Source organism: Schistocerca serialis, chromosome 2 (assembly GCF_023864345.2).
Source record: "Schistocerca serialis cubense isolate TAMUIC-IGC-003099 chromosome 2, iqSchSeri2.2, whole genome shotgun sequence".
In the NCBI taxonomy this organism is placed as follows: Eukaryota; Metazoa; Arthropoda; class Insecta; order Orthoptera; family Acrididae; genus Schistocerca; species Schistocerca serialis.
The window spans coordinates 827,144,113-827,168,207 of NC_064639.1; the positions used below are offsets into that span (position 1 = coordinate 827,144,113).

Genomic DNA, 24,095 nt, shown 5'->3' on the forward strand with positions numbered 1-24,095 from the left:
TTCAGCAACATTCACATGCTACGTCACGATACAGACTATATAGAGAAAACTGAAAAGTTCTTTATGGAAAACGGAATAGTAGAAGTCAAGAAAGATCCAACCAAGAAATTTCAAACAGAAATAAGGAAACAAATAGATAACAGTGTGTTTCTATTCACAGAGGAGGAAAAGTTTAAACTGAAAGTAATGAATCCGTGAATCCCCGAATTACGATCACAAATAAAGCTCCATAAAGTTGAAAAATCGATTCGCCCAATCGTTAATAACACCAGCAGCCCAAGTTATAAATTAAATAAAGAGCTAAATAACAGATTGAGGGCGGCATATACATATCGTCGGACTTTCAACATTAGCAACAGCTACGAATTTGCCGAGCAAATTAAAGACGTACTTATACCTCAGAATGCGTCACTAGCTTCATTGGATATCACCAATCTGTACACAAACATTCCCGTAAAAGAAACGATTGAGATCATTAAGAACAATCTCCTCACTCATGGTAAATTGGCACTGGGGGAAGTGATTGAACTAGTGGAAGTGTTGGAACATGTCTTGTCGTTCAACTACTTTACTTTCAATGGTAAAATTTATCAACAGAAAGACGGGCTGGCAATGGGGAACAGTTTAGCTGGGACGCTGGCTGACATTTTTGTAAATCACTTAGAAAACAAATTCTTTGATGAAAATCCCAATATCGCTGAGAAAATTGTGTATTACAGGAGATATGTGGACGACTCCATTTTATTATACAAAGGAGATAAAAATGATATCGAAAACTTAGCACAAAAAATGAGCTCTCAACACCCGAAAATTAGATTCACCATGGAATTTGAAGAAAACAACCGTATAGATTACTTAGATTTAACACTAATAAAGAAAAATGGGAAGCATGAATTTAGCATATTCAGAAAACCTACATGTACAGATCTAGTTATCAACGAGCGCTCTTGTCACCCACCGCGATACAAATGGGCATATTTTACTTCGATGGTATACAGGCTACTAAGATTGCCACTAAGCCAACACGAAGTAGAAAAGGAGTTAAGTATTTTAAAACAAGTGGCCGTAGCGAATGGATATACATGTAAGCAGGTGATGAATATTTATAGGAAGATAAAGAAGAGGCAAATGGAACAAACAGAAGGAAGGCAAGTAGCAGTTAAGAGGAACAACAAGAAAAAATATGTAGCTCTCACTTACAATGGAAGAATTGCAGACAAAATTGAAAGATGCTTTCGTAAATCCGACGTTAAAATAGGGTTCTGAACAAATAACACGTTAAAATTGAAGCTCCGGCATAGAATATGTAATAGTAGGAATAAATTTCAGGATTCAGGTGTATATAAAATCAAATGTAATGACTGCTGTAAACAATATATAGGGCAGACTGGTAGGAACTTTGAAACCAGATTCAGGGAGCACACCTACTCTCAAAACAAAACAGCTTTTGGGGCGCATATGGCTGCGACAAAGCACTCAGTCACGAATATTGAAAACAACTTAGACATCCTGCATAGAGCTCACAAGGGACGGTTCCTTAACATTTTAGAAGAGATCGAAATATACACCCATAAAAATAAAGACCCGGATTTAATCCTCAACGAACAAAGCGAATTCAATCATAACGCCTATTTTAGCATTTATGACGACCTACTAAGATGACAACTGTTGCGTATGGAGATCCAGGCCGAGGGATGAGAGATGGTGCGCGGTGGAGAAGCCGGAAGACGCGTGCAACGCCTGGCGTCGTTGACGGGGCCCTCCTGTGCGGCCCTCTTGCCCGCGGCGATGGACAGCAGACGACTGAGCGGCCGCGGCACAACACCAAAGTGGCGGGAACCACGGAAGCAGACCGTAGAAGAAAACAAGTTCACACCAGCACCATAGATATATAAATCGCCCTATGCCTGTTAGATCGTATAAAAATGATAATTTTACTGTTTTTTAATCCTGACAAGTACAGATTTTAGCTTTGACATCTACATATTTTAATTAAATATTTTTAATACAAAAAAGATCTACTGAATACAGTATGTGCAAATGGAATGTAACAAATGTACCAGACGCCACCTGTCGGTAATAGTGTCATAATTAATATAAATGACGTGCACTCTGCCAACCAATTTTATGTGACGTAGCATGTGAAAGTTGCTGAATTGGACGGGTTACTCCTGTAACTTAAATATCAGGTACGTTCTGGTGCATTTGATGTTGATAAGATAGGATGAAAAAGATTTGCTTTCGTGAAATAGTAAATTAGTATAATTAATTTTACAGATCTGAAGATGGTTCTGAATGAACCGAAACCGGTCATATGAATAATAAAAAAAAATTTGCGATCAAGACGGATTTAAAGTAACATCTACCTTTTGTTATGCTCTGTTCCAGTATTAATAACGAAAGTGATGGAACATTTTTTGCATAATATCGACTGGATCAGAATACATGCTAAACATGTTTTATTCATTGGTGTATCTGGTGTCTGACTTACATTCAGTGAATAACTTTTGTCTGTTTTAAATCTACGTGGGAATGCGTTCTGCTCTTTCTTATTTTCAACTGGACTTACAGTTTCGATTAATTCCTACTTAAGTCTACTTCACATTGTCACTGAGGAATCTCCAAAACAACTCTGTCTTTGATCCATCTAAACTCAGCTTTAAGCTCTTCTATGATTTCATTAGTATTAAATCGAGATTTCTTGGTAACACATTGCATTACTGACATTATCTCAGAAGCCATATGCGTATTTATTTCAGTATTTTCCTTCTCTATCCATTCAGACACACCATCCTCCTACTTTCTTGATTTCTTCACTAAATATCATCAATCCGTCCGTTATTTTATAATTCCATATTTTCCGTTTTGTGAGAGAGATCCTACTGTATATTATGCTCTAGTTTGTGATGCTTTAAGATCTTTAACTGCAATCTGTAATTGGTTTACTAGGTAGACTTTCATATTTTCAGTTTACTTCAGCTAAATTATTGTGAATTTGTTCCAAGTCAGCAAAGATTTTCCAGTCTCTCTCATCTAATTTTCTATGCCATTCTGCTTCGAGTTCGACTGATCATTAACCTTATATGGCTTCAGGTTCGACAAATCTTCAGTCTCATGCAGCTTCAAGCTCGACTTGCTTCCTGTCTCTTTCCCTATCTCCTTCTTCCAGTTTCATTAATAGGGCAGTAAACTGATAGGAAGCACTATACCATATCGGTACATTATCTGATTTTTCGGCAATTCCCTCAGTTTATTAGGGTAATTTATGCGAAGTACACTCGGAACTCGCATTGCTATGCTCTATATCCGACGCAGAGTCGCCAAGGTTCCATGTTTCAGTGACAGTTACTTTATTTTTTACAGGCATCGTACTATTTTCAATTTCAGGTTCATCCAGATCTGTTAAATTATCTCGCTATTCTAGATCGAGTAACCTAACTTACTCAATTTTTTTCCTTTCCTTGTTTCTACCATTTCAACAGTAAAACTCATTCCTGTATTTACAAATGTTGTTACTTGTAATCACAAAATCCAAAACCACTTAGAGGAATCTCCCTCATAAATATCATTTCAGGGAATCCAACACAACACGTGTAACAAATGATTGCTGGAACAAGCTAACCACAACTACAAAGATTAATTACTATCTTTCCTTATTTAACACAAACTATTCTACACTCCATAATAACTCATCATGTTAAATTATGGCAAAAAGGCAAGACGTCCTAATACCAAGGCCCTTACCTTTGGTAGAGATGACCAGATCAACTCAACTGCTTTTCAGTATTCAGTTAGGTTCTAGCTAAGCAAAACTCATTTATTGAGGCTCATTTGGTTAAAAAAAAAACAAATACAGCAAGTACATGGAACAGATAAAATTGCAGATTAGTTACATGAACATGCACATTTGTATAATGTCCGATTAGAAACATTTACTTAAATGTTTCACAATAATTCACAGTCCACAAATTGTTTCAAATTATGTGGGCAATTCTGCCTGAGCAATGGTGCTGTGCACTTGCTGCTGTTACTTGGTTTCATTTTTCAATGTTTTCTGCTTACTTAAGCCAGTATTATGGCGTGAAGCAAGACAGCTGAGGCATTAAATACCATGTATGACATGTGAAGTTGTCACAATATTTTTCCAATGTGAAGATGATCAGTGATCGAAACCGGTTGTGAATAAATATATTGTAAGACAGCACAGTGTTTGCCATGAATTTCTCCAAGTATCCTGAGTTCTGCCTGATCACTGTCTATCTGTACAGAATTCCTATGCTACCATTGGCATGCTAGCCACATTAAGGTAGACAAAATGTGACAGACCCTGTACTCTCATAGAGCAGATACTATCCACAAGAGGGGACAGTACCTCAGGTACCTTTGTTAGCACTGATACATGATTGTGTACGACTCTCCAAAGACACTCATTTGCAGCTGCTTCCAACAGTTCGACAGTAGCCAGGGCGATTTCCATCTGCTTCCGAACAGCAACTAATTAAAGGACAGTAAACATACCGGAGCAACACTGTGGTTGGTGCAATATGTTCGAGAATAGTGAACAAATAGCTTCAAACTAAGCTTGCTGATTTTCTATTAATTTATGGGTCTGATATGCTACAAGTATTACCATTAACCTTTTAGAACTAAAGCGATTCACACTGGATACAAGGTATCTATTACGAGAACAGAAAACTTGATAGCTTGCAGAATTTAATGTTCCTCTGAATCGTTTTCCAGTTTATGGTCGCTAACAAGTTCGACAACATCGTAAATTTATGGTAAGTGCAGCTAACATAATCCACTTTTAAAAGAGGAGGCTAATGTAATACAACATATTACTTATTTGCAGTAACAGTAAATCAAAAATGCTGATTTACTACGAAATAAATTTGCACATCACTCTTAACTTAATAAGATTATCAAAAATACATGGTAGTAAACGCTCAAAATTACCAAAAATATACCTTCTTCACGTAACTATACAAAACAGTTGGGAAAGATTGCTTTCGAATGAAAAAGCACAAATTAAGGTTGCAGTTAATGATATAGTATGATTTTTTGCAGCACTGCCAAATGTTCAAGAATAAGAAAGATATCATATGGCTATTGACACAATCAATGAAGGTTATGTGAAAACGACAGAAACAGTAAAATATTGGAATCTTGAATTTCCAATCATGACTATGTGGAACATGCACTCTCATACAAATAAAAATTCGAAAATTGTCTTATGTGTGCAAATATATAAATATATATATATATATATATATATATATATATGTATGTATGTATGTATATATATATATCAAAACTGCACCATAAGTTTACCACAGTTAAAATTGTGGAAATTATGGAGCACCAACAAAACATGTTTTCTGCTTGGGATGGCTAGCACAGTCTTGTGGCATGTGAGACAACACACTGTGGATATAGCTAGCGCCGAGTTTATTAATCCTCCATCTTACACTGATGCCATCGTCTTCATACCTCCTGAAATCAGAATGTAAATTATTATACAGCTCAACAGTGAATAAATCTTTCTTTGTGATCTGGAGGATTCTCTCTAATTCAGAATCAGATAACATCTCATATCTTGTCAAGAAATCTGTCTGTGATGTCGCCATTTAATATCTTTCTATCTGCTTCTGTCTAGCCTAAATGACTATTAACATTTTAATACTTCACTTGAGCAACCACAAATTTTACTTTGAAGCTACCATCTCTGGACTCAGTTGTTTCGATTTTGGAAGGACAAGCGCCTCCTATTTCGTTAGTCCCTAGGTTTTACATATGGCATATGCCCTTACTTTAAGATATTTCAGATACATAATGTCCCAAATGATAATATACAAAGAAATGCCACGAGACAATGCCATAAGTACAATACAATCTGAAGTGTTGGCAGAAAAACCAACACTGTTTTTCTAGAGGAGGCCAAAATGCACGTGTTTAATTACACGCTGACTGGCGTGAGGTCTGGAACAGGACAATATCTTGAGAATTGCAAATAAAGTACGTAGTTGATATAATACTTAACTTTAATCCACAATTGTAGAACATCTCTCTTGACGGTACATGCTATAACCACAATATATATAGCAAAGGATTATGGCGCCTTGCTAGGTCGTAGCAATTGACATAGCTGAAGGCTATGCTAACTATCGTCTCGGCAAATGAGAGCGTATAGGTCAGTGTAGCTTCGCTAGCAAAGTCGGCTGTACAACTGGGGCGAGTGCTAGTACGTCTCTCTAGACCTGCCGTGTGGTGGCGCTGGTCTGCTATCACTGACAGTGGTGACACGCGGGTCCGGCGTATACTAATGGACCGCGGCCGATTTAAAGTGCTACCACCTAGCAAGTGTGGTGTCTGGCGGTGACACCACACAATCCACAGTATTTGATGTAAAGTGACAATGTATGTCTCTCAATCTGCTGCTTCCAGTCACCGAATTACTGGAAAGATGTAGAATCAGTCTCGACACGTCAAGTATCGTTGATAGGCGCTCATTATAGTTTTCTTCGAATGGACTGAAATATCACACAATGGACTTTCATTTTCCTACAACTACTTCCTGATTCATGTGTGTTTCCTTTGTGGCACGTAAGATTGCACACCTGGTTGAAACATTCGTCACGTAAGCTACACAAACATTTATAAAAAATTTCGTACCTTTAATTATCGAGCGATATCACTTAACTTGTCTGAATGTGCCTGTGATACGTATTTCCTCAGATTATTGTTAAATTCACAGTTTATTCTACACTCTGCATGTGTGTATTTTCCGTTTTTTAAACATATTTCTGATGGCACTGTCCTGGTTAAAGATGGAGAAAAATCTTCGCTCTTTAACCACACCTCAGAAATTCAAGCAGTATCATCTTAGACTACACACTCGATAGATACACAACAGATTACGTGTGCTAGCAGGCGTCAGGCAGCAAGCCACTGAACAGTTCGTATTTTTCGACTGCTGCCTCGTGTACTTTCGGTTCTTCCCGTAAGATATTGGCTGTGTAGAGCCGTAGTTGCATGTCGGGAGCTAGACAAAGGTTTTCTACCGCAGTTACTTTTATCTTATAGTACTGGACTTTGTGCTTATGGGTCATTATTTTATTTTATTTGCCTTGCTTTTATACACTTTGCAAAGATTCCATGAAGAGTTGGATAGTTTTCCTATGAGTGTTTCTCCAAAAAGGAGGGCAGATATCTGATGCGAAAAATGGTTTAGATTTCACAATTACAGGGCAAAGAAGAGTCCTACATTGTGCCTGAATAAGAACGCAAATTGATGAAATAATTTTCATTAAATAACTTATTTGGCCAGTGGAAGAGTCAGAATAAAAAGAGAAACAAGAGCTGTTTTTACGTTACTTGATACGTAGAAAGGGAAGAAACTCAATGGATAAAATAAAAATGCTCTTTATATTGTTTTATAAATATTGATTGATATCTTTGTATATACAGGGTGAGTCACCTAACGTTACCGCTGGATATATTTCGTAAACCACATCAAATACTGACGAACCGATTCCACAGACCGAACGTGAGGAGAGGGGCTAGTGTAATTGTTTAATACAAACCATACAAAAATGCACATAAGTATTTTTTTTAACACAAACCTACGTTTTTTTAAATGGAACCACGTTAGTTTTGTTAGCACATCTAAACATATAAACAAATATGTAATCAGTGCCATTTGTTGCATTGTAAAATGTTAATTACATCCGGAGATATTGTAACCTAAACTTGACGCTAGAAACCTCTGACGTTCAGTTGCGTGTTGTAACAAACACGGGCCACGGTCGGGGAGCAGCATCTGCAGGGACATGTTTACTGTGACGACTGTGTTTACGATTGTGGCTGTAGTGCAGTGTTGTGGTTTGGTCTAGCTGTCGCAGTGTCCGCATGTAGCGCTTGCTGCTATTGTTATTCTGCATTCGTCTCCGCACGCAGACCAACTGTTGTACACCGTGTTACCAGACGTCTGCGATAGTGTAGTGTTGTAGGAACTGTGACCATGGTGTATTCGAACTCTGAAAAGGCGGAGATGATACTCATCTATGGCGAGTGTCGACGAAATGAAGCTGAAGCCTGCAGGGTGTATGCAGAACAGTACCCGGACAGAGAGCATCCAACGTGCCGCACATTGCAAAACATCTACCGCCAACTGTATGCAACAGGTATGGTCGTAGCACGTAAACAGGTCCGTAACAGGCCCGTCACAGGAGAAGCGGGTGCAGTTGGTGTGTTAGCTGCTGTTGCCATGAACCCACACATGAGTACACGGGTCATTGCGAGAGCCGGTGGACTGAGTCAAAGTAGTGTCATGCGCATACTGCATCGTCACCGTTTTCACCCGTTTCATGTGTCGCTACATCAGCAATTACATGGTGATGACTTTAATCATCGAGTGCAATTCTGTCAATGGGCATTAACAGAGAATGCGTTGCAGTTCTATGTGTTTACTGATGAAGCGGGTTTCACAAACCACGGCGCAGTGAATCTACGGAACATGCATTACTGGTCCGTGGACAATCCTCACTGGCTCAGACAGGTAGAGCGACAGCGACTGTGGACTGTAAATGTATGGTGCGGAATCATTGGCGACCACCTCATTGGTCCTTACTTCATTGCAGGGGCCCAAACAGCTGCAACATACATCGCGTTTCTACAGAATGATCTGCCAACGTTGCTCGAAAATGTCCCACTGGAAATGCGTCGACGTATGTGGTATCAGCATGATGGTGCACCTGCACATTCCGCAATTAACACTAGGATGACCCTTGACAGGATGTTCGATGGGCGTTTCATAGGACGTGGAGGACACATAAAATGGTCAGCCCGTTCTCCTGATCTTACACCTCTGGACTTCTGTCTGTGGGGTACGTTAAAGGAGAATGTGTACCGTGATGTGCCTACAACCCCAGAGGATATGAAGCAACGTATTGTGGCAGCCTGCGGCGACATTACACCAGATGTACTGCGGCGTGTACGACATTCATTACGCCAGAGATTGCAATTGTGTGCAGCAAATGATGGCCACCACATTGAACATTTATTGGCCTGACATGTCGGGGCACACTCTATTCCACTCCGTAATTGAAAACGGAAACCACGTGTGTACATGTACCTCACCCCTCATGGTAATGTACATGTGCGTCAGTGAAAAAGACCAATAAAAAGGTGTTAGCATGTGGACGTAATGTGCTGTTCCAGTCTCTTCTGTACCTAAGGTCCATCACCGTTCCCTTTGGATCCCTACGTAATTTGGTGCTCTCCGATACACACGATCGAACAGCGGAGGAGTGTTACTCAAGCGTCAAATTTAGGTTGCAATATCTCCGGATGTAATTAACATTTTACAATGCAACAAACGGCACTGATTACATATTTGTTTATATGTTCAGATGTGCTAACAAAACTAACGGGGTTCCATTTTAAAAAACGTAGGTTTGTGTTAAAAAACATACTTCCGTGCATTTTTTTATGGTTTGTATTAACCAATTACACTAGTCCCTCTCCTCACGTTCGGTCTGTGGAATCGATTTGTCAGTATTTAATGTGATTTACGAAATATATCCAGTGGTAATGTTAGGTGACTCACCCTGTATACCTTTTTCTCTAGCAACACAATTTTTTTTTTAAAAATTGGGCCAACTATTGTCTCATTTTACAGCAGTTTACCATACAAACTTTGTCACGAAGATATGTAATGCATTTTGTTTTGGCCATTAATAAACTTTATTACTACTGGTTCCTTAATTCTGATGGCGTACTCCGACTGTTTGTATCATGTGAGTGTCTCTTAATCTCACTCTTACTATTCAGTACTCGGCTAAGCGGAGTGACATTGTGTTGACATTAGGTTTAGTATGAAATCACTGCCACTTGATGATGATGTTTCCTTCTGTTCCAACCCATTCTGCAAACGTTCAGTGTGAGTCGACTTTTAGTTGCTTCTAATCCTGCTACTTCTGGTCCTGTTGATGGAGGCGCAGGTGGTTGTGCTGTGCCTGCAGTATTGCCCTTTTAATTTGCTGATGATACAGGTACTATTGAAGCTGGTGCTAAAGTTGGTGATACAGATGAGAGTGGTGTTGCTGTTTGTGAATGTGATCGAAGCAATTGTGGTAGTGGAATTGCCATGCATTCTAGTGTAGTAGATGTAAATGGAAAATCTGATGAATTTGGTGACTATGGAGACTTATGAGAAACTGTTGGGTTCACCCCAGACCCTAGGCAGATAGGGAAACAGAGAGAATTCTCAATGGAGGTATTATGCAAACAGATCTAAATTACTGTGGATGAAGTGGTTGTGGGAGTAACTATTTCTATCCATATAGTTGAACACATCTTGGTCACTGAGCAACAGGCTGTGACTCAGAACATGATGCAATTGATGATGGATGACAGTAGCTATGACACAGGATAATGCTGTTATTGGTGGTTACACTGACAGTGACACAGCTGATGATGGCTGCATTCAGGTGACAGAAGTTGGTTAGAGGCTACACAGGTGATGACAGACATGTTGAAGATTGAAAGTGACAATGGAGATGGCAACAACTATGACGAAGCATAGAAGCTTCATTCAAATACGTCAGATACTCCTGGCTGTAGAGTCAGCGCAGGATACGGTAGCCAAAGTGCAGAGACCAGCTTTTATCCAAAGCGCTGGGCGAGTTCTTTGTTTGTTCGGAAGGGAGATGCGGCCGACATTGTTTGCCAACTTTCGACTGGCCAGTGACGACAGAATCTGGGTGCACGCCCTGCAGTCTTTCTCAAACGATTTTACAGGAACTTTTCCACAAAAAAAATTTTCATGGTTGCGTTACTTATAGCTTTACATGGCTGGTTCATAATAACATGCCTATCATTCCACTAATGATCACAGTTATTGTGATATTTGCATTTAAGTAACACACTGCCCGAAATTCGAAATGGTTTGCACTCAAAATCTGGAGTCGCTACAATTTTGCGTTTGATGCATTTTACGATTATGTTGCTATGTATGAAATTTACCTGTGATGCTGATTTTTCTTTAGACTTTTGTGGAGATCCCTATGTGTCATTAATCACGAGAAAACTGATCTGTTACAGAACACTTGTTTGCCATTGCACATGCCACCTACGTATTAAGTCGTAATAAATTATGCCCAATATTCCTTATATTTCATAAATTGTTTGAGATATCGAAGTGAGATTTTGGAAAATGATAGCGCGCAAAGAGGAAAGTATATTCCCATGTGGTTACAGGGTAAAATTTCATTATCTACCGCGTTATTCCACTAACGACAGACATTTTCTATGAAAGGATGTAATTTTTAAGGCCATCAATGGCTGATGAAACGAAAAATGCTGTGGGTTTGGCAAAAACATAAGTGAAGTTTATTTTTGTTGCAAGGATGTGCTTTTTCATAAGGTATTGGCTTCTCTTTTCCTCAGCTCCTCACTTAAAAAGTCACTTTCAGAATTCTCTCGCAATTACATGTGCACAATATGTTAGTGAGGTGACTTTGTGTAAACTCCGCTGTGTTTTGGTAAAAGGAGCAAATTTTAACATGTCAACTGGAGAAATATAGGTTTTACTCAAAATTCACCACACATGACGCTTCTCTGAAAGTTAAAAACAGTTAACAAGCAAGGCAAAAATAAATAGCTGCTTTTGATACACTTTCAGTGGAATTCTTCTTAGGTACTAACCAAAGCATAGGTGACAGTAGCACTTTTTGGATGGTCACCATGCAGGTGTCGGCGTGCAGGGGCTCCACTTAACATTCACAAAAAATGACAGAGTAGGCCTCAGTTTAGAACGGCACTTCCCCTCCAGCTCTCAGCGTTTCCCCTACAGTGCCTGCCCGCAAGCCTCATGACTGTACTCTGCCCACATGTGCCCTGCTGACTGTGCATCTACTGGTCACATTATTCTGCATGCACTCTAGCACAGGCTAATCAGTATGTGAGTGAAAGTGGGGTCCCAAAATTGAGATGTTAAAGTATTTCTGTTAGTGTCTTTCATTCCCCTTTGAGGGTGGACTGTCAGCTGCTAAGTTCCGGCTCTTCATCCATCTTGGCTTTGTATGCATAATGACCACCTCCAGTGGATGGGTGAAGTGTCATCGCTCATATTCTGATGGGAACTATTTTGAGGTATGATTGTGAGAATGTCGGTAAGTTTGAGGGATTGTATTTTTTGCTGCCTTCTCCTGAGCATGGTAAGTTTCATCAGCAATGAAGCTGATGGAGCTGGCGCTGGTGTTGATGATGCTATAGATGTTGGTGGTGCTGATGTGACTGCTGTATGTGAAACATGGGCGGTTGTGACTGTGGCACACAATGGCGATGTTGATGGTTGAACTGTTGGATATACAGCAATGTCAGCAGCTGCAAAACAAATGGTTGGTGAATTCGATGAATCTGAAGAAGTGAGGGGAAAGACTGTAGAGACTACCGTATGGTGGGTTAGCTGGGAAAAACGAAGAGTACGGGATATAATGACTATGGTATAAAGGTATATGTAATTGTGGGGTTGCAGTTAAAGGGTGTGAAGATAACAGTTGATGTGCTAGTAGCGAATGATCCATTACTGTTTTTGATTAGAGGTAGATTTATACAGTGTTGAAAGAAGAAATGGGGTGTCATAAGCACAGACATCAGACCCTCACATTGAAGATGGAAGAAAATGTGACAGAGGCTTCGGGAATGGCCACCAAGATAACAATAGCAATGACAGGTGTTGACAGAGACAAAGACGATACAGATGACAGGGCATGACGTTGGCGGTGGCAGTTGAGACGATAACGATGGCGATTATGTAGTTCCAGCGGTGACATCGATGACACAATAAAGTAAATTTTATTCAAACATGAAAATGACCCTGTGAGTAGGCAGGCTAGTCACATCAAGAAAGGATGTGAAATTCCAACTGTCTGAATGTGCATAATGTAGGTACATTATCTTGTTTATAGCTCTTATGAGCTTCACCATGTTCGAACGGATTGTTGAATCCACAGTCACTCTTCGCGATGGGTAAATCTTCTAAGCGGTTGATTGGTGACCCGCTTGAGAAGGAGAGTGGCACGTTTGATTACTACATTCGGATATTTTACATGATCATTTTCTGTTTATATCTCGTTGAAAAGCAGGAGTCGATGTAAACAGCAGTTAAATAATCGATATAACACCCGCCAAAATGTGTGCCTGTGTACATGAAAGTGACGCGTTTGTTGATTGTTGATGGTTTGGTGTTTTTACCCGAACAAGTAGTGAATAGAGAATATTCAGAGTGGAAATATAGCTCCTGAGTTTTTCTAGACAAATAATTATCCGAAGATGCCACCCAACAGAAGACCGATGAGATATGCTCACGCTGATGGCCACACAGACGTCTGCTATTCTCAGGATGGCAAGTGAGTTTCGTACCAAAAAACTGAAAGGATGTATAAGGAAAATAGTAATTGTAATTTCAGTCCATTATATTGGTATACCCACTGATATTTTTTCATATTAGCAACTGGAGTACGTGTTAAATGCTAACATGAAGATTTTGAAGTTCTGACTCTTTTTCTTTCTTTCCGTAGATACATTCTGACTTGTGGAAGTGACGGCGATGTTCGTATATGGGCGGGACTTGAAGACGACGACTCGACGTCGCAGTGTGTTGGCGAGAAAGCCTTGGCTGTCACACAGAAGGTAAATATGCAATGGAAATGCATTGAGAAGCATGTACTCTATTCTATGCCATTGAAGAAGCATTGCTATTATTACAGAATAATTGTCAATCTCTTGTCTTCAGTCGGCATAACTACATTATTGCCTTTATATCGTAATGCAGTTTATAAAAGCAGGAGTCAGCGTTATTAGAAGGCTGGTGTGGTATAGTAGACCCATAAATCTTAAGGGAAAGTACGTAGTTCATTTGGTGTAGTTACATACAGTTGATAATTGTGTTTTCTATAGCCCATCTTTATTGTATATTTCCCCTAATTAAAAATAACCTCACTGTAACAACAAACCGTCTTAGTTTTATAACAACCTGTCACGGATCATTATATGTTATGTACAGTAGATAATGTGATGGAGTAAGACTGAATAAAATAACTTAATATTTGCAAATTCTTTTATTCTCTTAAAATTTATAGTGTTTGGCTATTCTACATGTAGAATTAATACTGTAGTATTTTCTAATCTTAAGTCATTTAACTGTTTTTTTTTTTTTCCTTAAGTTAAATGCACCTCTTTGACTTCTTTCCACACCCCCAGCCAGTGAAAGGTACATGTTGGACAACCTCCCACCCCTCCCACCCCATCCTTTCGCAATTTTCAACATACTACACATGTAATCATTAGGCGTTGTTACTGGTAGACTTGTTACAACAACCAAATTTTCAGCTTTTACATTTTTTGGCTTCACCAACTCACTACCATATTGTCACCTAACAACGTAATCTAGACCTCAGCTGTGCTACAGATCAATTGTGTCACCACAACCAAGATTTCAGATGGGTCCAATACGTAATCGTTGGTCCCCAAGCCACCATTTACTATAGGAACAATGGAATACAATTAATGTAATGTAATTACTTCTTGATGGACATGTCAGTTTCAACTGTGTTGGAGTCATCACCTTATTTACTTTTATGTATGATTCAGAGTAGAGAACTAGCTGTGACCAATGTTACCACAATTAATGTATGTAGATCCTTTTAAATGCTTATGTATTCATTATTTTATATTAGGATTTACTTAAATTTGTTGTTGCTGAAAGCATTTCAGATTGAAATATTAGCTCATTTTTCAATGGGTTTGAATTCAGGTAATATGGTCTTGGCAATATAACTGCTGGTGACAGAAGTGAAGACGATATATAATGTAGATAAGTGTTTGAAAGTCTCTTCTAAATTTATTTGTGTGGTGTGTAGCTGTAGCAATTGAGGGGTACTGAAACATCAAGGAATAATTCATTTAATGATGGAGAGAAGTAGAGGTAAAGTTGTCAGCCCAAAGAATGGTTCGAACACCACAGTGCTTTACTATTACAGATGATATGCTCTTGCCTTCCTGTGACATCTGAACTTACTTATACAGCGAGTTACAGGAGGACCTACAGTTTAATGTGGGCTCCAAACCACAGTGCATCTCAACATGTAACACCGTAGGAAGATTTGCCGGAGATGAAAGAATTTGTAAGTGACATATAAAAATCCTAGAAGTGACTGAGAATTGAATCTAATACCTTTAGATCCATAATCTGGCGCTGTACCACTGAACCACCAAGCTACACTTGTGCTGATAAAAGTTGTAGTCAGGTTAGAGGGTGGTGTTACTGTGTATACAAGTAAGATAATTGCGTAAAACTGTAGATAAATGTAACCATAAATTAGTGGTTTTATTAAAGGACAAAACTAGAATACAGTAGAAGCATTACCTTTTGTCTCTGAAAGATTATCTTTTCACTTGTTGAAAGCAGTTGTAGCTGTACTGACATTTTTATTTTTAGAGATTGAATTAAAATAATACTGATTAATTAAGTTTCATCAGAATTTACAGACACTACAGGCTCCAAAAATTAAATAAAAACAGTCTCAGTCACATTTTCAGGTTTTTTATTCGTTAGCAACCAGTTTTGTACCGTTCCTCAGACTATCTTCAGGCTTTTCACTGCCGTGATGGTTGCTGATGGCGCCAGATGGAGCAGGATTTGTAGAGGTACAGTTGTCACTACAGAGTTTTTATTTGACTTTTAGATTACATAATGATCTCGCTCTATCTGCCATCACCAACAACCATAATGGCAGTGAAAAGTCTGAAGATATTTGCAGTTGTGAAGCTGTTTCCAAGAGCAGAAAAAGAAATAGGTATTCTTTTAAGAAAGGCTGTGGACACTCAAGTACTTACATTAAAGCACATCAAAGCAGATCATCATTTGCTTGTATAGTGAAGCTATGAGTTACGGTAAAGTAGGGCGAAGATGAGGCTGGAGGAAAAGACATGAAGACATGGTATGGATTGATGTGCAGATGCTGCGTAGAGGGCAAAGAGTAAGGGTTTCAGTGTTATAGTAAATTGGATGATGTACAAGAGCACATGAAATTTAATAGGCAGATAATCAACAATGGTGGAGTATTACCAAAGAAATAGCCTGAAGGATTGTGTTGACATATGATTTCACATAATTACAATCTATGCTGTTTGGAGGAATAGGTGCAATTTCTGGTGTTAATAATCATTTCATCCTCTTGATGATGAAAGCTTTTGTTTATGACTGCTTAGTACTGATTTCCAGTATGAGAAGATGTGCTGTGTGAGATTTTTTGTGAATTTGGTCACAGGGTCAGTTGTAGGCCTAGTCTGCGAAGGCTTTGTTGGGGTCTTTAGCACATTCATCTAGTGACTCACCGCCACTATATATATTGACTTGGTGAGTTTTAATGTATATAAATCTTTCTGTGAAATGTAATTACTGTTATGTGTGTGTCTGCACAGTACAACAAAGTTGCAGATAAGTAGAAAAGTGACTTTCAGTACTCGCTTATCACAGTGACGCTACATTAAGGTGACAGAAGTCATGGGATAGTGGTCTGCACGTGTACAGACAGCTTGCCGAGTACAGGCTTGGCAACTCTGGGGTTTCTGAGCTGGCAACTGGTAAGCACCGCCAGTCCCCTGTTACCGTAAACTCTGGGCATGCTTCAGCAACCACTGTATGGCGCGGCAGTGGAATGTTGTGTGTTCTGGGGAATGGGCTTCTTGGCTTGACCGCCTGGATCACGAGGGTGGTAAAACCCTTTATAAGAAACCCCTCAATCTCAAGGTTTACTACTCGCTGATGAGATGCATGGCTTTTGAGGTGGAATAGTCATTCGCGGGCCACCTCTGGGGAACGTGCCACACCTCAGTTGTATAAGGCTTACTCAGGCACACGGGGCACTGTCTGAGTGGACCCATCTTTCCTTAGCTGCTCATGAGATGGAGATGGAACCTCTGAAATCATCTCCTCCTTCTCCCAGTGGGAAGGGCGCACCACCTGGGAGTATTCACACCCAATCCTCCAAACAAAGTAGGGAGGCTAGCTCCTGTGGTAACTTGCATCAGTTGAATTATAGTAACAGGGCTCAAGGAGTCATAAATCGATATGTTAATCTGGTCTTTAAGAGGAAGGAGGGGACGTGTCCCCCTTCTATATCCATTAAAGGCTTGGAAGGACTTGCTGGAAGTCTAAAGTCTATTAAGTGGCTTCGGGGAATGGTTCCCTACTGGCCGAGGCTCAGGGCAAGGCTGGTGGAACTACTTACGAAGACCAAAAAATTGGATGAATATGATGTAACTGTTGAACTGCATAACTCCCTTAACTCTAGCAAGGATGTGGTCACATGCCATCACATTACGGATATCAATGTAGCCGAACTTAAACAGGAATGAACGTTACAGGGGATAGTGGATGTGGAATTAAGGATGCGTAAGTATAATGGAGAAATTGAGAAGACTGCCACCTTCATTGTGACCCTTAATTCTCCGACGTTGGCTGACCAGGTCATGGCAGGTTTCCTCCCACCTTAGGGTTAGGCCTTATGTACCTAACTGTATGCGATGCTACAAATGCCAGCATTTTGGTCACACAATGCGGATTTTCGGAGGTGAAGCGAACTGTGGCACATGTGGAAAGGCAGTCCATGAAGCTGGGACTGACGGTCCATTTCCAGCAATCTGCATTGACTGCTGTGGGAGCCACCCAGTCCGGAGCTGAAACTGCCCACTTTTGCAGAGTCACCAAGCAGATGCCCTATACTGAAGCCAAAAAGGAATATAAGGCAATGAAACCTCCCGTCTTTATCACTTCTTATGCTTCCATGGCGCAGAAACCTGTTCCTAAGGTCAACGCCTTGACGCAGATGTCGTCCAGTGTACAACCATCCACCACCAGCACCTGTACTTGCATGTGTACATGCCACGGCAAAACGAGTAAGGATAAAGTAGTCCAAGCAGCCACCACAGAAAAGACCAGCAACAGTTCAGATTGAGTGTCAAGAAGGCACACAACAAGCACAGTGCCTGTCAGCGCCATCTTTCCCCCCTCTCCCTTGAAGGAACAGGGTGCAGGGAAAGGTTTGTGATGTTCTGGTTAAACGCTGTCCTGAGCAATGTCAGACGTCATTCTTTCACGTCTGACTGATGAGGATGAAAACTACGATAATGTTTGGTTTGTGGGGCACTCAACTGGGCGGTTATCAGCGCCCGTACAAATTCTTAACCATTGCTCAGTCCAATCTCGCCACTTTCATGAATGATGATGAAATGATGAGGACAGCACAAACATCCAGTCATCTCGAGGCAGGTGAAAATCCCTGACCGTGCCGGGAATCGAACCTGGGACCCGACTAATGAGGAGGACATCATGAAGTTAGATGCCTTGGATCCAGGCAGCCCCTCCACTCCCCCTCACTCTACAAGTGTTTCACCTCCACGGTGGAAAGATACGGGTAAATTAAAACCACCTCTTTGAAATGGCTCCCATTCTACAGTGGAACTTGGGGGAGTTCAGGATGCATGTGGAGAAACTCCGTCCCTAATCTCAGGGTAGACCTCTATGTCTGTTTCTCCAGGAGACTCATTTCCATCAATCGTACACCCCTGAGCTACAAGACTATGTACTACACCAGGGCTTCCCAACCTTTTCAGCTGGTGGACCCCTTCTACAGTCAAAAATCCTTGGCGGACCCCTAGTCAATCAAGAACACAGTAACTTTAAATTTCAGAGGGAAACCCATGGCAACTGAAAGCTTCGTAATGCAAGTGCCATGTTCCCAATTATCCCCCCCCCCCCCCCCCCCCCGGAATTTCAATAGTCTTTGGAGCTTCTTGTGATTGTTCTTCCTTTGGTCGTCCTCCCTCCTCATTCATTTCAACTGGAAACTTCCCTTGTAGTGAAGGCGATGGAGAAACTGCACCCTTCTTCAATGATCATGACTTCAGCCGCGGATCCATGTTAGAAGTAATAAACTGGTCAAAAATCGACTTATGAAATTGGTAGTGCACTGACAAAGCAATTTTAACATTTAACAATGTCTGGAGCCGCATATGTGCCAGCAAGCGCTGTGATTGGTCGACAAAGCTTGCTCCGCGCATGCGTAAAAGGTTTCGGCGCATCTACCGCTGTGAGCCGGCGCACGAACGACCCCGTATTGTTGCGAAGCAGTCGTTCAGAGAAGCTGCATTCTCCGGCACTAAACTGTGTGTGCGTTCTCAATTAGGAACCGCAAACGCTGCTTGGGAATATGACCTGAAGTAAAAGTACACATGTTTTACGCATGAAAAAAAAAATTGTGATGAATTTGATTTTCACATTTTTATTCAATAATTTTACTCATTATTTTACACGATTTGGTCAAAGGTGGCTGCGGACCCCCTACAAAGAGCCGGCGGACCCCTAAGGGGTTCGCGGACCACATGTTGGGAAGCCCTGTACTACACAGGTAGGATGACTGAATGGAGAGAGAGCTAGAGGAGGTGTAGGTATTTTCGTCAGTACTGACTACCACTCCTTGCCCCTCTCACTTATGATGACTTTACAAGCAGTTGCTGTATCAGTGCACATACGTCATCCATTGACAATATGTTTCCTTTACTTGCCCCCACATGATGCACTTGATGAAGAGGCCCAAACCGACCTTATTACACAGCTTCACTGCCCCTTCATCCTCTGTGACGATTTTAATGCACACAATATGCTTTAGGGCTCTGCAGCTACCTGTCCCAGGGATAGAGCTACTGAGAGGCTTCTCATGTCATGATGCACGTACTTGCTAAATGCAGGACAGAGCTCTCACTTCTGCACACCAACAGGAACTTCTGTGCCATTGCTCTCTTGCTTTCCTCTCCAGCTCTTCCTCCCATTACTCAATGGGAAGTGGTTGATGACTTGTATGGAAGTGATTATTTCCTGATCTCGATTCACCTGCCTGATGGGGTGGGGCCCAAAAGGAAACTGCCACGATGGGAGAGCCAACTGGACACTTTATAGCCAGTTGGCCCAGTTCGAACATTGTGCAAGTGTCGAGGCATGGGTGGATCATATTACCAAAATGATTCACCATGCCGCTGCAGCATGCATTCTACAGTCCACAGGGCAACAGAAGAGGCAACTTGTCTCTTGGTGGAGTGCTGAATGCCACTCTGCCATCAGGACCAGGCATGCATAGGTTCAAGTGTCCTTTTGGGTGGCGACACCACAGTGTCACTGAATTATTCAAGAGAGCAAGAAGAGGCCGTGGCAACAGTTCCTGAACACCATTAATCGTCCCACCAAAAGTTCCATTGTGTGGGAGACCATCAGGAGAATTTCTGGGAGAGGAGGAAGGTGCCCCGTGATTGCTGTAATGGGGAAAGGCAATCTCCAAACTAATCAGCGAAGCATTTCCCAGACTATGGCAGCGTATTTTGCCACAGTTACTGCAACAGCCAGCCAGGATCCAGGTTTCCAGTGCCAGTACCATAGGATAGGACGGCCCCCATGAACCATGGACCTCGCCGTTAGTGGGGAGGCTTGCGTGCCTCAGTGATATGGATAGCCGTACCGTAGGTGAAACCACAATGGAGGGGCATCTGTTGAGAGGCCAGACAAATGTGTGGTTCCTGAAGAGGGGCAGCAGCCTTTTCAGTACTTGCAGGGGCAACAGTCTGGATGATTGACTGATCTGGCCTTGTAACACTAAGAAAGATGGCCTTGCTGTGCTGATACTGCAAACGGCTGAAAGCAAGGGAAAACTACAGCTGTAATTTTTCCCAAGGGCATGCAGCTTTACTGTTTGGTCAAATGATGATGACGTCCTCTTGGGTAAAACATTCTGGAGGTAAAATAGTCCCCAATTCTAATCTCCAGGCGGGGACTTCTTTTAGTGAAGTTCGGTGTCAGGAGGAACAAGACTTCTGGTCAGCTGGATACAGGGTTATAAATACAAAATCAAATAGGGGTAATGCAGGAGTAGGTTTAACAATGAATAGGAAAATAGGAATGCGGGTAAGCTACCACAAACAGCATAGTGAACGCATTATTGTGGCTAAGATAGTTATGAAGCCCACACCTACCACAGTAGTACAAGTTTATATGCCAACTAGCTCTGCAGATGACGAAGAGATTGATGAAATGTATGATGAGATAAAAGAAATTGTCTAGATAGTGAAGGGAAACGAAAACTTAATAGTCATCGGTGAGTGGAACTCAATAGTAGGAAAAGGAAGAGAAGGAAACATAGTTGGTGAATATGGACTGGGGGTAAGAAATGAAAAAGGAAGTTCCCTAGTAGAATTTTGCACAGAGCATAGCTAACACTTGGTTCAAGAATCATAAAAGAAGGTTGTATACATGGAAGAAGCCTGGAGATACTGGAAGGTCTCAGATAGATTATATAATGGTAAGGCAGAGATTCGGGAACCAGGTTTTAAATTGTAAGACATTTCCAGGGGCAGATGTGGACTCTGACCACAATCTATTGGTTATGAACTGTAGACTAAACTGAAAAAATTACAAAAAGGTGGGAATTTGGGAACCTGGATAAACTGAAAGAACCAGAGGTTGTAGAGAGCTTCAGGGAGAGCATAAGGGAACAATTGACAAGAATTGGGGAAAGAAATACAGTAGGAGAAGAATGGGTAGCTTTGAGAGATGAAGTAGTGAAGACAGCGGAGGATCAAGTAGGTAAAAAGACGAGGGCTAGTAGAACTCCTTGGGTAACAGAAGAAATATTGAATTTAATTGATGAAAGGAGAAAATATAAAAATGCAGTAAATGAAGCAGGCAAAAAGGAATACAGACGTCTCAAAAATGAGATCGACAGGAAGTGCAAAATGGCTAAGCAGGGATGTCTAGAGGACAAATGTAAGGATGTAGAGGCTTATCTCACTAGGGGTAAGATAGATACTGCCTACAGGAAAATTATAGAGACCTTTGGAGAAAAGAGAACCACTTGCATGAATATCAAGAGCTCAGATGGAAACCCAGTTCTAAGCAAAGAAGGGAAAGCAGAAAGGTGGAAGGAGTATATAGAGGGTCTACACAAGGGCAATGTTCTTGAGGACAATATTATGGAAATGGAAGAGGATGTAGATGAAGATGAAATGGAACATACAATACTGTGCGAAGAATTTGACAGAGCACTGAAAGACCTAAGACGAAACAAGGCCCCTGGAGTAGACAACTTTCCATTAGAACTACTGACAGCCTTGGGAGAGCCAGGCCTAACAAAACTCTACCATCTGGTGAGCAAGGTGAATGAGACATGTCCTATTCCCTTGCAGGCTGTCATTTCTGCACTACACAGGAATTGCATGCAGTTGTGTGATGAGGAATGGCTGGTGGTGACAGCCGATAAGCTGCGGTTGGTGAAGTCAGCAACCCGGCTGTGGCATTCCACCTGCGAGTTGCGCAGGTGGGATGAAGTGACCCTCACACGTCTTAGAATTGGGCACTGCCCTGTCACACATACCTCTTTACTACAACGAGAGGATCCCCCATTTTGTGATGCTTGTGGTGTGCGCATCTCTATCTGCCGTATTTTAACGGAGTGCATTTTATATTGTGATGCAAGGGCAGATTCAAATATTGGTGGGGATCTGCACTCTATTGTAGCTAATGATGAGACGAGTGTAACTGAGGTTTTAAAGTTTTGTGACGTGTCTGGACTCTGGCCTAAACTTTTAGGGTGAAGGTTTTAGTGTGTTGTTGAGTGGCTGGCTTCTCCTGTTTGGATTCTTGTGGTCAGCCAGCCATGTCCATCTGCTATATTGTTTTAGCTCCTTATACCACTTTCTTCTTGTGTCGTTAGTATTTTTCTTCGCTCCGTGTTTCTGTACCGGTATGTACACAGTTTTCCAACTTTCGTTCCTGTGTTTTATCTTCCTGTTTTGTATATTTAACTGACACTCGTCTCAGTCTGTTTTTACGCGGGCACTAAAGAACTTGCTGTCGTATGCCCATACAAACATGTCCATGTCCATGTACAGATGGCGGTAGTATTGCATACACAAGGTATAAACGGGCAGTGCATTGGCGGAGCTGTCATTTGTACTCGGATGGTTCACGTGGAAAGGTTTCTAATGCGATTATGGCCACACAGTGGGAGTTAACTGTGTTACTGTGGTGATAGGTAACACCTGAAATTTGGTATTCTCGACACTGTCTTGACACTGTGGATTCCGAGATACATGGTATCAAAAGTGTGCCTAGAATACCAAATTTCAGGCATTACCTCCCACCATGGTAATGGAGTGGCCAACAACCTTCACTTAATGACCAAGAGCAATGGCATTTGTGTAGAGTTGTCTGTGCTAACAGACAAGCAACATTGTGTGAAGTAACTGCAGAAATTAGTGTAAGACATATGACAAGTGTATCTATTAGGTTAGTGTGACCAAAATGGGGCATTAATGGGCTATGGTAGCAGACAACTGGCGCAAATGCGTTTGCTAACAACATTACATCACCTGCAAGATGTCTCATGGGCTATTTTGGACTTAGACAACTGGAAAACCATGGCCTGGTCAAATGAATCCCTACTTCAGTTGGTAAGAGTCAATGATAGGGTTCACATGTGGCACAGACTCCTTGAAGCCATGGGTCCAGGTTGTCAATAAGACAGTTTGCTTATAGACTTCGTGTTCCCAAACAACAATGGAATTTTTATGGACGACAGTGCGTCATGTCACCAGACCACAGTTGTTTGCAATTGGTTTGAAGAACATTCTGGACATTTCAGGCCAGTGATTTGGCCAGCCAGAGCACCTGACATAGATCCCATCAACCATTTATGGGACATAATCAAGAGGTCAGCTTGTGTACAAACTCTTGCAATTATGGATGGCAATTAAAGGAACTCGCCTTGCCTTGCTAAGCCAAGGTCACTGTACTTGTCTTTTTACTTTATTTTATCTTGCTGTGAAAGAACATAGAATATTAATAATTTTCTGTTGGATCCCATCTAGTTTCAAAGTATCTGAAAAGTCCTATGTTTCATCTCAGTAAAAATTAAAAATATCAAAAGAAAATATAAATATTTTTATCAGGCTCAGAAGTTATAGAAATAAAATTCATTATTGTT

The 24,095-nt window shown here is 41.0% G+C and overlaps 1 protein-coding gene across 1 annotated transcript in view; it reads left to right on the forward strand.

Moving 5' to 3' along the window:
• Positions 1–13,197: 13,197 nt before the first annotated feature.
• The window catches only part of LOC126458086 (WD repeat and HMG-box DNA-binding protein 1), a 219,437-nt gene continuing 208,539 nt past the window's right edge, over positions 13,198–24,095 (forward strand). The window contains exons 1-2 of the mRNA XM_050094903.1: positions 13,198–13,412; positions 13,584–13,695. Of these exons, the coding sequence (XP_049950860.1) occupies positions 13,336–13,412; positions 13,584–13,695 (189 nt within the window). The 5' untranslated portion in view covers positions 13,198–13,335. The remainder of the gene's footprint in view (positions 13,413–13,583; positions 13,696–24,095) is intronic.